The 14,059-nt window shown below is 40.1% G+C and overlaps 2 protein-coding genes across 3 annotated transcripts in view; one reads left to right on the top strand and one right to left on the bottom strand.

Annotated features, from left to right (window-relative positions):
* Gfm2 (GTP dependent ribosome recycling factor mitochondrial 2) overlaps positions 1–3,549 on the bottom strand; it is a 31,933-nt gene extending 28,384 nt beyond the window's left edge. The window contains exons 1-2 of the mRNA XM_048368046.1: positions 3,467–3,549; positions 1,316–1,397 (exon numbers count right to left, since the gene is read on the bottom strand). Coding sequence (XP_048224003.1) covers positions 1,316–1,397; positions 3,467–3,529 — 145 coding nt within the window. The 5' untranslated portion in view covers positions 3,530–3,549. The remainder of the gene's footprint in view (positions 1–1,315; positions 1,398–3,466) is intronic.
* A 1,692-nt stretch (positions 3,550–5,241) lies between these two features.
* Positions 5,242–12,929, top strand: Nsa2 (NSA2 ribosome biogenesis factor). 2 transcript variants are annotated; one of them, XM_048368053.1, is made up of 7 exons: positions 5,242–5,368; positions 6,993–7,180; positions 7,270–7,420; positions 8,209–8,388; positions 9,447–9,639; positions 10,822–10,905; positions 12,742–12,929. In XM_048368053.1, the coding sequence occupies exons 1-6, from the start codon at positions 5,366–5,368 to the stop codon at positions 10,887–10,889; spliced, it is 783 nt and encodes a 260-aa protein (XP_048224010.1). In that variant the 5' UTR covers positions 5,242–5,365; the 3' UTR covers positions 10,890–10,905; positions 12,742–12,929. The 2 variants fall into 2 exon arrangements, with proteins under 2 accessions (XP_048224010.1, XP_048224009.1); XM_048368052.1 differs by having other exon boundaries at positions 10,822–12,929.
* The last annotated feature ends 1,130 nt before the right edge of the window (positions 12,930–14,059 follow it).

Raw genomic sequence — 14,059 nt, 5'->3', positions numbered from 1 at the left:
ACTATGTCTAGGGCTAGGAGTTTGGCTTAGTGTAGAGTGCTTGCCTAGCATGCATGAAGCCCTGGGTTCAATTCCTCAGTACCACATACACAGAAAAAGCTGGAAAGTGGTACTGTGGCTTAAGTGGCAGAGTGCTAGCCTTGAGCACAGAGAGGCTCAGGGACAGTGCCCAGGCCCTGAGTTCAAGCCCCAAAAATGGCCAAAACAAAAGTCCATAGTGTCCAATTCCATGTTTACCATAGATTTTACTAATAAGCAATATTAAAAGCACTATTAAATGCAATTATATTTGTAAATTTGATCTGTATCTTGTTGCTATTTAAACTAGGTTCTTCCATATTTCAGCTTTACATTATGCTTTAAAACCTTGTGACAGTCTAAAGATCAAAAGATAACCTATACCTTACAGCTAAAGTAACAAAGATAGAAAATAAAAACCTATATATTCACAACTAATGCAGTCCATTAAATCCCCATGTCCTTTCAAGTCAAGAACCAGTGAGTATTTTTAGTCCATCATTCTCATTTGACAAAGATGCTAATTTGAACAGCAATAGAATTAAACTGGTTTCATCCAGTCTACCATGCATTTGGTATCACAGGACACTAGGAATAATGTTTAACATATGTTGGCTTAGGAATAATTTGAAATTAAAATAGTTTGTTCCTGAGCCTGCCAGCTCCTAATAGCTATATATTAAAATAAATATTTAACCAAATTACTTCTAGAATTCAATTTTTTTCTAGGAAATTTCTACTGACAGAAAACATTTTGTATAAAACACAGCAATGAGGGGCTGGGGATATGGCCTAGTGGCAAGAGTGCCTGCCTCCTATACTTGAAGCCGTGGGTTCAATTTCCCAGCACCACATATACAGAAAATGGCCAGAAGTGGCGCTGTGACTCAAGTGGCAGAGTGCTAGCCTTGAGCAAAAAGAAGCCAGGGACAGTGCTCAGGTCCTGAGTTCAAGGCCCAGGACTGGCCAAAAAAAAAAAACAAAAACAAAAAACACAGCAATGAATTACAAAAAAAGTATTTTACAGCAAGAACATTCTTCAAGTGAACTCGTGTGTTAATTATTAGTCAGCACCTTCCTCCAGCAAGCTTGCCTTTGCCCAGCTCGTCAGTACGTCCAGCAGAGGAGGAACACAATCCCACTGCATCCTTCCCTCCTGGTATCCATTACAGTGACAATACCCTTACCCCCAAGAATCTCCAGAAAATGGCCAAGAAGAAGAACACAGTCAGAGGCCTCTGAAAAAAAGAGATTCTCCCAAACAAAAGAAAGTAAAATTAGAATCAAACATTTGTACCTGGTAAGGAACTGTAACTTCTCCCAAGAAGCATCCATGGCTTTGATCTTTTTAAACTTGCTCTTACACAGCAGCGTATAGTCTAATAAAGAGAAAACAAAATCTGACACTAGCTTGGCTTTTTCCCTCAAAGCTGGCGCCGTACCACTTGAGTCACAGCCCCACTTCTGGCTTTTTGCTGGCTACTTGGAGATATAAAGAGTCTCCAGTCTCAAGGATTTGTCTTAAAACCTTGATTCTTATAACTCAGTCTCCTGAGTAACTAGGATTGCAGATGAGAGCCGGCTTATTTTCAGGATTTTTAACAGCAGCTACCCATGAAAATCACCTGAAAGCTTCTTTAAAACTTAACAGTGGGGCCGGGCACTGGTGGCTCTCCCTTGTAATCCTAGCTACTCAGGAGGCTGAGATCTGAGGATCACAGTTTGAAGCCAGCCCAAGCAGGAAAGTCGTGAAACGCTTCCTACTCAGAAAAAGCTGGAAGTGGCACTGTGGCTCAAGTGGTAGAGCACTGGCCTTAAGCAAAAAGAAGCTCAGGGACAGTACCCGTGCCCTGAGTTCAAGCCCCAGGACCAGCAACACACACACAAAACCCATGGCAGTGGGGCAGAGAAAACTGACAGAGAGCAAGGGAAGGTGTAAGTAACATTATCAAAAAAGAAATGTACTTTATTACCTGACTTATGTAACTGCAACCCTTCTGTACATTACCTTTATATTAACAATTTTAAAAAATATATTTTAAAAAACCCATGGCAGTGGGGGAAGGGAAAGGAGAGCTGGGAGACATGGGAAGAAATTTTGTTAAGTCTCCAGTTGCCTCCAATGTCACCTCACAATGAGAATCACTGAGTTAGAGCAGGCCTATGTAAGACCAAGTCTACCTCCTACTCTGGCTGCTGCCCTTACCTTCTCACATTGGATATTCTCCATCCCAACCTATCCCTGGACTACTAGACCCACATTTACACCTGCCAACATGTGCAGACTATTTAGTGTATGTAATAACATCACAAGTGAAATATATAAATACATATTCTTATGAATGCTGCACAGTAGTAGAACTGATTTACAGACTAATGATCACAGATGTATCTTCTGAGTTAAAGGTTCTCCATGAGTTACTGCTAGAGGAGAAAAACCAGACAAGCCGTAGTCAGCCATTTAGCTGTAAATGATACACAGCATGGTTTAATTTGAGGATCTCTCTAATGTACACTGAAGATGTGACCATTTACAAAATCATTTACAGTATTTTCAAGGAGACTCAGGAATCAGGTTTAAAGATGGAGGTTATATTTCTGAAATATAGGACAAATTCCAAAGTGGCCAAACAATTGGTTCTCAACAGCTCTGCAGGAAAAGTCTGATTGATTCGGCAGTATTGGTATTTAAACTTAGAGCTTCCCACTTGCTGTGAAGGCACTCTAACACTTGAGAGACTCCACCTTCAGAAACACACCACCAGTACATTTTGCAGTGGTTATTTTCAAGGCAGAGTCTTGTTTTATGCTTGGGCCAGCTTGGACTGTGTTCTCCCTATTTGTGCTTCCCTTTGTAGTTGAGATAGCATATCACTGAGCCCAGTCATTATGCTTTCCCAACAGCTTGGAATGACAGGAGCTGTGCTCAGGCATTGATGAAGAGGAACTCTCTAGAACTCTTCTGCCTGGGCTGGCCTTGAACTGTGCAGCCTCTGTGTCCTAAGTAGCTAGGATAAAAGGCTTGAGTCATGTTGCCTTACAAAAAAAAGTTCTATTTTAAATCCTGACATTAACTTTTACAGGAGCTTTATTTCATAGAAGTCTCAACCTACAGACTTTAGTATATAAAGCTTATCTTCACAGTTTAAAGATGATCATTAAGTGCTGTCATTCTTAGAAAAGATATAGACCTCCAAAAACAACTGGTACTTTACACCTCATGAGAACAACATTGCATTTTGTCTGTTGGATTTTTTTTTCATTATTAAGGTAATTTCTTTTGACATTTGTTAAATTAAGAGAATTTCTTTTCAATAAATTTACCTTGAGGATAGCCAAAGGTTATTACTAAACTTAAATTTGAAGTAAAAATGTGATCATCTACAGTAGGACACTGGGAGTAAAATGAGGTTGTTAAAGTGCATTTAATTTTACAAGGAAAGCTTACTTGAATGTGCATACTAGGCATTTTCTGATGACTCACTGCAAATACCCACAAGTTGGTAAACATCTTGATCTTCTAAACTGTTTTCTAAAAAAGAAGAAAAACACAAAGGTATAAAAATTAAAATTGTGCATATGAATGAAGTATAGGAGCACAGTACTAAACCACTGTGTTAAGTAAGAAGCCATGTCTACTCTTCCTCTGAAACGTGCTATGTTCTTATTTAGAAAGACCTGTCATTTCATTTCCTAAATATATCTTGAATCCTTTCCTTCGTCATTCCAAAGTTCTGGCCTCATCACTTTCTGCAGTCACTACTGTAACAAACACTTGTCTTTTGCTCTAACACAATGTTGTTTATTGTATCAAGTCTACACCCCACCTGTGCTCAGAAAACACTGCAAAGATTTTGGAGTACAATTTAAAGTAATTCCTTGAACACGGTGCTGGTTACAAGAGCAGAAAAAGAGCCAGGCTAGGCAGTAGGGGCCAAGGCTCCTTCCCACAGGGGTTTTGCATACGTCACCATGGCCTTGAGCAGTCCTGTGTAGAACCCTTAGGTGTATCACTAAGGCCTTGAGCAATTAGGCATCATGCCGTGGCCTGTTACCCATGGAAGACTTGCAAGTGAACAAGAAACTGACTGGACCCCAGTCAGAGGAGTAAAGAGGTATGGAGGGCTTATGCAGGATGCATGAAGCCTGATTGGGTCTGGAGAATGATAGGACCCCTAAGCTGGCCAATGATCTTGAGTGTCACGCAGCTCTTTCCTAGAAACATCTTAGTAACTCCTACACAAAAGACCCCAGGGTGCATTCCCTTGGGACGCCCCTCATATGAGGGGAACAGGAGCTCCCATTATCCTTTTCTTCACTAAATCATTTTCTTGTTTTACTTCTCTCTCTTGGTCCAAGGATTCCTTCTTCAAGACCACAGAGATGTAGGGCCAGATCCCAGTGTTGCAGTGTTTTTTTCAGTATCAATTACAAGATGTATTTGGGTTTTAAAAATGCACTGAAACTTACAGTATGTGCATTTCTCTGTGACACTCCAGTAAAGACTTGTAAGCTTTTAAAGAGTACACCTAAGTATTAAGAGTCAGCGGATTTGCTGGACCTTACTTAAAATATCCAAGATGGGTCTTTCACCTATCACACCACAGGACTGGTGTGGGAATTAAACTCACAGATTTGACAAGAACTGTTTCTACTGTTGCCTCCTACCCATTAGGATTAAAGTACTGAACCGAAGACAACAATCGGGCGGGAATGTGGCCTAGTGGTAGACTGCTGGCCTCGCATACATGAAGCCCTGGGTTCGATTCCTCAGCACCACATAGATAGAAAAGGCCAGAAGGGGCGCTGTGGCTCAAGTGGCAGAGTGCTAGCCGACGCCAGGTTGTGGGGCTGGAGACCCGGGCCCCGTCTGTCAGTCGGTTCTCCAAGGCCGGCCGTGCACCGCGCAGCGTGTGGCCGCAAGCCCCCGGGGTCGCCGCAGCACCCACCTGGCACCGCGCCGCGCCCCGGGGCTGGCGTCTTCCGGCCGGGCTGTAGAGGAGGAGAGGCCTCGGGGTTCAGCCCGCCACGCCCGCCGCCACCCTCACACCTCCAGGACCGAGCGACGAGCACGGGGCTGCCCCGCGGTGCCTTCTCGGTCAGCCGGCCGGCCGCACTTCCGGCGGCCGCACTTCCGGCGGTGCACCGGACGCAGGCCTCCGACCAGCGACTTCCGCCTATCGGGTCGGAACGCCCGCTTCGCGCTCGCTGTGCCCACGGAAGGCTTAGGAGGCTGCTCTTTCCGGCCCCGAGCTGCGCGGTGGCGGCTGGCGAGAGCCGGGACCCCCGACGCTGAGCGCGCCCTTGTCCTCCGGGAACTGCGCCCGGCGGGCCCGCGGCTTCCGCCATGGTAAGGAGGCGGCCTCGGGCGCCGGGGCGGGAGGGAGAGGCCGGGGGACGCAGGCCGCGCCGTGGTGGGCACCGAGGGGCGTTTGCCAGGTACCCGGGGGGGCCCCCCGAGCGGGGCGCTTGCTGTCACCCGAGGGCCGAGCGGGGCGTAGGTCCGGGCCGGGACCGAGGGGAACGCGCGGGAGCACGCGGGAAACCGGCGGGTCCTTGCCGAAAGCACCTCCGCTTCTCTCCGGAAAGGCGCTCAGGGCTCGCCACCGAGCCCGGGCGGGGGCCGCGGGGGCCGGACGCCCGCCACCTCGCCACCTCGGTCCTCGTCACCTAGGCTGGTTCCCCGGGCCGTGCCTGACATGGCAGCCTTCCACTTTTGCGGCCTTCGTTTTGTGCCGGTCACGTAGCTTCAACTCCGGGCTGTCCCAGACTTTTTTATTTTTTGAGCTCCACTTCTGGCTTTCTGGTGGTCGGTCACCTGGAGATAAGAGTATCGTGGGCTGATGGGCCCTTGCTAAAGGATAAATCAAATGAATTTGTGGCTTCAGATCTCAGCTCCCCGAGTACCTAGGATTACAGAAGGTGTGAGCCACCGGCTCCCGACTGTGTTTGTGCGATCTTAAAAGTGCAACTATAGACCGGCCACATGTTTAAAATAAAGCAGCTTACTTAAAATACAAAAAGGGTTCTTACACATTACTGGTGAAATGCAAAATACATCCATTCTGGAAAACAGGCGTACAACTCTGTTGCAGCCTTATTCCTAAACACCCAAGGCTGCCGCGAACAACCCTTCATCTTTAAATAACATCCCTAGCAAATACTGACATATCCAACAAAGTAGGACAAGCCCCAAAGTCTCACACAAAATGAAAGAAACCAGATGCAAAAGGCTGTACACAACATAGATTGTTCACATTTCAGTCCGTGAAAGACAAAACCTTGAGGGGAAATAACAGATTGAGGATGAGGAAAGGTGATTGATTTCAAAATGGCACAAGGGGACTTTCTGAGTGATGAAATATTTTTGTTTATTGTAGTGGTCCGTCAAAACTTGACCCAAAATGGGCCAAGTTTCATTATGTGCAGATTATACTTCAATAAAACTGACATAAGGCCTGGGAATATGGCCTAGTGGTACAGTGCTTGCCTCGCATACATGAAGCCCTGGGTTCGATTCTTCAGTACCACATATATAGAAAAAGCCAGAAGTGGTGCTGTGGCTCACCCGGTAGAGTGCTAGCCTTGAGCAGAAAGAAGCCAAGGACAGTACTCAGGCCCTGAGTTGCAAGTCCCAGGACTGGCCAAAAAAAAAAAATCAAAAACACCTGATAATTTTCTTTTAATGGTTTAGGAATAATGTTTGAAATGCAGATTACCTTATGTAATGGTAAAATGAGATTTCTGTAGCCTGATCATCCTTTTTAGTTTAGTGAATAACTCACTGAGCTTATTACATATGTATACTTTTCATTTATCCAGGATGAGATTTTGTTTTATATCATGGGAATAGACTTAATAGTGCTACAGTCATTTAAGCAAGTGAGCATTTGGACAGTAGAGATCTTATCTGTGTACTGTCATAATTATAATTTTGTCACTAGTTTTAAAATTTCACAATTCTTAAATTATAGCCACAAAACGAATATATTGAATTACACCGTAAACGCTATGGATATCGTTTGGATTACCATGAGAAAAAAAGAAAGAAAGAAAGCCGAGAGGCTCATGAACGGTCAAAGAAGGCCAAAAAAATGATTGGCCTGAAGGCTAAGCTCTACCACAAACAGCGCCATGCTGAGAAAATACAAATGAAAAAGACGTAAGTGAGCCCACTCATTTCACCTAACAAGTTAACATCTGTTGGTAGGGGTTATCAGATAATCTTGAAATCTCTTTCCCTCCTGATAGCATCAAGATGCATGAAAAGAGAAACACCAAACAAAAGGATGATGAGAAGACTCCTCAGGGAGCAGTACCTGCCTATCTGCTGGACAGAGAAGGGCAGTCCCGAGCAAAAGTGCTGTCCAACATGATTAAACAAAAACGGAAAGAGAAAGCGGTAAGCAGTAAAATCCGAAGTCGCCTGCTTTGTCAAGTTCTGCGTTTTTCGTTCAGTTTCATTTCAAACATGAAGGGCAAGTGTTAGTCCCAATTTTTTAGCTAATAGTCTTCTTTTAAGTTTCTGTTTTATTAAATAATTCCTCCTCACCAGGTTTTAGAATGTAACGTTTTGTTTTTATTTCAAGTTGATATAGAAAGTCATTGTATGACACCAAAAGAAACCTTAGTGGTTATCTCCTAACCCTTTGTTTTTCAAGAGTAGAGTCCCAGAAGCTCTGTCATTCTTCATGGGTAGATAATTAAGAAATGGTGATGCTGCTTTTGAAACTGGTATCTTAGTCCTATGTCCAGAAGTTTTTCCAATGCTGTTTTGTGTGTATATAAAACTTCATATTACTGAGAGGAACAAAACATCCAGTAAGGGGTTTTCTTGCCAGGAGTCTAATCTGAAAATCCTTTTGAGGTACACTTGGCACGACCAGACTTGCGGTATGCTACTGGCTACTAGTAAGGACCTCACTATTTATAGAAGCTGCTGCTTTGTTGCAGATGGTTTTTATCTATAATAAGGCCTTAATATTTTTGGCTTTAGCACCTGGTCTTGCCATGATTTATCAACCTAGCTAGTTTTGTGTGATCATGGCTAAGAAGACTGCACATCTGAACAAAATTGAAACAAAGTTGTTGAATGTTAGGGGAAAAAAGTGAAACTACTACTTCATAGGAGCAGAACATGTTTGATTTATTTTCATGTCCTTTACTTCCAATATAAACTTGCATTTTTAGGGAAAGTGGGAAGTCCCTCTTCCCAAAGTTCGTGCCCAGGGAGAAACAGAAGTATTAAAAGTTATTCGTACAGGAAAGAGAAAAAAGAAGGCATGGAAGAGGATGGTTACTAAAGTCTGCTTTGTTGGAGATGGCTTTACAAGAAAGCCTCCTAAATATGAAAGGTTCATCAGACCAATGGTAAGTCCTTGGGAAGGGTGTGATGACTTAAATGTTAGTTCTTTTGTTAAAATTGATAAAGTTGATTAGAAGTTTCTAGAACTGTTTTAGTTTTTAAACATGTTAGACTAAAATCTCCATTTTCTGTATATAGTCACACTGTATATATCCAACATGCCTGACACTGCTAACTTCAAAACATTTGTCTTTGAGACCAATTAGAAAACTTCAGTAGTACTGTTGTGTCAATGACTCAGTTGGGTTGCAGTAAACAAATACCTTAATCCTTCTATCATTCAGTACATTGCCATCTGAAAGAGCTATGGAGATGTAAGAGTAGCTTTACTATGACAGCAGTGTAACTGTGCCCCCAAACTAATCCCTTATTCCCATTTGTCTCCCTCTTTGGGTAGAAAATATAATTGTATATTTTTATAGAATCTCTTCAGAGACTCAATTTCACTGCTAGGTATCTATTTGCTTAGAAAGAGAAAAAACAGGTAGTATTACTCAGTGCTCAACCTGAGTAACTTTTTGTGTATTTAAATATAAACAGTCATGCTTTTTTAAACAAAGTCATAATGGAGCCAAGCCATACGTTTTTGCATCAGATCTGTGGCCTACAGAGCCTAAAAGGTTTGCTATCTAGATCTTTACAGTAAGGATTCCCTTAGTTGTTGGGTTTTGTGTGTATGTGTGTGGCTTGAACTCTGAGAGGGTGGGTACTATCCCTGAGCTTTTTTGGCTCAAGGTTAGTATTCAGTCACTTGAGCCACAGCTCTACTTCCAGCTTTTTTTTTGTATTTAATTGGAGATAAGAATCACCCGGGCTCTCCTGCCCAGGCTAGTTCCAGCCATACTCCTCAGATCTGAGTCGCTGCAATTACAAATATGAACCACTCGACCTGGCTTCTCTGTCAGTATGTATGTGTGTCTGTCTGTAAAAATGTTAGTATTTTATCTGACAGTTTAAAATTTGACATTATTCAACCCATAGTTTAAGAAGATTGGAAAACAGGCAAAAAGTCTACTTGTTAACATTTTGGACTCAGACAAAAATTTTTGTTTTGACTTTCTAGGGCTTACGTTTCAAGAAGGCCCACGTAACACATCCTGAACTGAAAGCCACCTTTTGCCTGCCAATACTTGGTGTGAAAAAGAATCCCTCATCTCCACTTTATACAACTTTGGGTGTCATTACCAAAGGGACAGTCATTGAGGTGAACGTGAGTGAGCTGGGCCTAGTGACACAAGGAGGCAAAGTTATTTGGGGTAAGTGAATCTTTGAACATGAAACTGCTGCAGTCTGTAGTCCAAGTAGAAATTTGATTTTTTTTTTTAGGCTAGTATAAAATATTTTTTAATGTAGAAAAGCTAAATAAGTTGAAACTTGGTGTTAATCAAATGTAACTCTTTGTAGAAAAACATGAGTAAATTTTTAAAATTTAGTTAATTGGTTATAGTTATATAAGGCATACTAAAGTTCTGTTAGATTTGATGCTTTCCCATAATAAAATTTTAATAAGGGAAGCAGATGGAAAGTTGCATGGAAAAAAATAAATTCACTGTACATGAGGAAGAGAGGCCTACGTTGAACCTAAAGACAGTGTTTTCAGTAAGTAAAACTGAATGTTTCCATGTAGGTTTAACTTCTTTTCTCCATTTGCTTAATTTTATGCTTTTAGTGCCCAGATTTTTTTCTAAACTTGGATGTTCTCTGAAAAGGAAGACTACCTTGAATTTCTTGGATTATTGTCTCAGTGTCATGTTGAGGGACCTCAGGTTTTGAATAGGTTATAAAGTTTATTTGAAACTCTTTTTTAAACCCTGTAAGGACTGGGTATATTATAGATCAGTGGTAGAGAGCTTGCCATACATGTACAAGTCTCTGGGATTGATCCCTAACATTACTGTCACCACTCCCTCTCCCCACCAAAAACAGGACTGGCATTCGCTCAGCGTAGTATAGGGGACACCTGTAAGCCTAGCACTCAGGAAGTGGAGAGAGGATGATCCCAAGTTCTAGGCTATCCTGGGATACTTAGCCCTCATCTCAGAACACTGAAACCAAGTGCAGTGTATTTTCCAATGAGAGTCACAGGGGAAATACAGTGCTTACAGAATAGAGAAGACTGCTGTTGGAAAAACAGTATAAAGGTTGTATTGAAAGGAAGAGGTAACATTGTCCAAAAAGAAATATACTCATTACCTGACTTATGAAACTATCACCCCCTGTATATCACCTTTGTAGTAACTACAAAAAAGAAAAAAGGTTGTATTCAGAATACAAACTTGGCTTTTAAATGACATGAGTTTGTAAAACCTTAATTATCCTCTGTTCATTTCTTACGTATTAGGAGTGATAATTAAATATATCCCAAAGTAAGTAAAGGTTATGTTCTTTGACAAGTTGTTGGTAGCTAACATTCTTTGTTTTGGTTTTGTTTTCCTTAGGTAAATATGCCCAGGTTACCAATAATCCTGAAAATGATGGATGTATAAATGCGGTCTTACTGGTTTGACAGACATCTCATACAAGTAACTCCTTACAATTTTTGAAGACTACAAACCAATCAGGAAAACTACCATCACTGTGTTGTTTTTGAGTGCTATCAAACAGCCTTACTTAGCTGAAATTTAAAAAAAAAAAATAGTTACTAAATTATAAAAAAAATGTATTATAAAAATGGCCTATTTTTTACAAATTGGTATTTTTGGGGGGACTGTTAAGAGTTTACATGTTAATAAATTTGAATGACTGAAAAAGCAAACATATCAGTATCTTCGTGAAAGTGAGTATTCAGTGATGTAAGTCAACTATTACTCCTGGAAAAACTACCAAGGTATAGTTGAAAATACTCATAGGTGAATTCACACTTAGAAGTCAAAACTAGGAAATTCATTGGTTTTAACCTCATTGGTTCTTCACTGACCCCCAAAAAATGTAGCATTAAAACATGGCAATGTTTAAGTGTATAAAATATTTATACTAAAATGTCTGAAGGTACACCAACAAGAAAATCTCAGAACTTTAGAAATAGCTTAATACCTGTTGATTAGTCCTTACATACAGTTTGTCAGTGAACTAAAATGTAATGTTAGCACTTTCTATATCCTAAATATAGGGTAGTATACATACATACCTTGAGCATGGTATTGGTTTAGGTAACTCTAACTTAATTTATACTGATGTCCTGAAGTTTTACTTGCAGTTGCTTAGATAAAATGAAATGGTCATTTTAAGTGTGCCTTCACAGTACCACCAAGGTGACTGATAGTCCACTCAGTGTTTAAAACAAATTCAGTATCTAAACACATTTCGTAAGAAAAACTGGGAACAGAAGGGAAAGAATTTCAAAACAGACCAAAACACAGTAACAAAATATAGGTTTAATTACTTTTAAACTTAAAAAAAAAAAACTACCAAGGAAACAAAACTTCTCCAGTAAGACTTGCTACTCTGAATAAGACAACTTTTTCTTTTTTGGTAACCTGTATAAACATAAAAGTTTAGAACACACAGACACTTGGGAAGCTGACCCAGTATGGCCACCATTAGAAGACTGCATCTTTCTTACAATTAGATTTTCAGTTATCTTGCCTGTAATCAAAATGAGTAGTGGGCAGGTTAAGTTCTAAAGATGAGAGGAAAAAGTTGATTTCAGGTAATCACTGGATACCACAAAAATGAGCTTTGCTTTTGCTTATTTTTTTAGAACTCAAGCCATTGTCTAGTACAAAAGTTTTACCAGTATGAAAACAAGGGTAACATTTGTAACAAACCACACCCATGGACTGGATCACACCTGAAATACTATAGTGCTACTAGTAGACACAAAAAGCAAGAATTTGCTTCCAAAGTACTGTTCACAGATGAATAATTTTAGTATAAATTCTTTATTTACATTAAAATCTGTTTCAGCTTGCTGGTGTGACCAAATCTTAGAAGGTAAACCCAAAGAATAAAGCAGAACGTAAGAGCAGATATTTAGGTAAAGGCTCAATGCAATGCCATGATAAACTTTCAAGGTACTTTATAATAGTTACAAACCATTTTAGGTAGTGTTCTGGTAGTCTTTAGAAGTAAACCATGAATGACTAATCATCTGATTTGACTACTATCTATATGACTAGATAGTAAACAATGACTGTAGATACTCTTTACCATCTCTGCACTGAATGGAAATACCATGAATATAGACACATTTTAGGACTGACATTCTAAGCCATGCCATTTGATTATATTTTTTAAAAATCATAGTAGAACTCACCTTTATAAGTTGTAAAAGAGCTTTATAATAAGTTCTTAGACATTTCTGTGAGGTCTAGCAATTGAATAAACTGCTAATAACCATCTGCCTTATATTACACAAGGAATTATATATGTATGTACACAAGAAGTGAACTTCCTTCTCTGCAAAGAAGGCTTCTAAATAAAATACCAGTTCACAAAGGACTACATAGAATGTGACTGGACACACATTTAGACTGACTGGTTGAAATTACATTGCAGTCCTCTGTGATTCTGATGGTTTTTCCAATAAAGTATCTGGTTAAGTTTATTTAGGTTCCTATTGAGGTTTAATTCCTCTGTAAATTTTATATAACTTAATTACTGAGTATAAAAGTTAGGTTTTTCCATGTGACATAGGTTTTTCTTTGTAGGATCTATAAATCTTCAGCATTTTCTATCTGGACATGTAGCAGGCCAGACATAGTGGCCCATACTTGATAACGCTAGCATTTGAGAGGCTGAGACAGGAAGATGGAAAGTACAAAAACTAACCTGGACTACATAAACCATGTCTCAAGAAAAATAGGTAATAAAAGATTTCTTGTATGTTGAACAAAAAGACTTGAAATTGCTTAAAGTTACTGTGTAAACCAAATAAATTTAATAAGTTTACACTGTTAGTCCCCAGTGATGGTATATGAGCAAATATTTTTATAAACTCAAGAGAACCACTGACATGTCAAGAGTTGCCAGTAAATGCAATCTTTTTTAAAAGTATACTAGATTTAAAGAAAGCAACTTAAGGGGGCTGGGAATATGGCCTAGTGGCAAGAGTGCTTGATTCGTATACATGAAGCCTTGGGTTCAATTCCCCAGCACCACATAGATAGAAAACAGCCAGAAGTGGCGCTGTGGCTCAAGTGGCAGAGTGCTAGCCTTGAGCAAAAAGAAGCCAAGGACAGTGCTCAAGCCCAGTCCAAGGCCCAGGACTGGCAAGAAAAAAAAAAAAGCAATTTAAGGTAAAAAGTGGTAAAAAGAACAAGTAAAGTACCTAAAGAAGTCTATTTTAAGAAATGAAAAATATGGAAGTTTTCAGAATCTTTACTTGCCTAGATGTGATATTAACAAGTTTTTCAAAACGTATAAAGCAGCAGATTTTGTAGTTTCAGTCAGTCTTTTATTTACTTAGTCCTTATTGAGAAAACAAGTGACCAAAATGTTACCATTTTCACTTAGAACTGCCTCTGAACAACTACAGAAAATGGTAAATATAATAATTCTAGATGTTACATGAATGGCAGAATTGAGTTTGTCTGCTTAAATATTTTAACTAGATCTTTATTTTTAAAATCCAAAAATAAAATGTAATGGTAGCACAAAATGAATTCACTAAACACTGAGCAGACATTCAATATAAGCATATCACTTCAAACAAGGACAAAGTCATGTCTTCCTCAT

This window comes from Perognathus longimembris, chromosome 19, assembly GCF_023159225.1.
Source record: "Perognathus longimembris pacificus isolate PPM17 chromosome 19, ASM2315922v1, whole genome shotgun sequence".
NCBI lineage: Eukaryota > Metazoa > Chordata > Mammalia > Rodentia > Heteromyidae > Perognathus > Perognathus longimembris.
The sequence above is the reverse complement of the archived record's forward strand: the minus strand, read 5'-3'. Positions and strand labels throughout refer to the sequence as shown.

Coding starts and splice junctions, on each gene's coding strand:
- Nsa2 (XM_048368053.1), top strand. Junction 7,181..7,269: donor AAAATACAAATGAAAAAGAC/GTAAGTGAGCCC, acceptor CCCTCCTGATAG/CATCAAGATGCATGAAAAGA. Junction 7,421..8,208: donor AAAAACGGAAAGAGAAAGCG/GTAAGCAGTAAA, acceptor TTGCATTTTTAG/GGAAAGTGGGAAGTCCCTCT.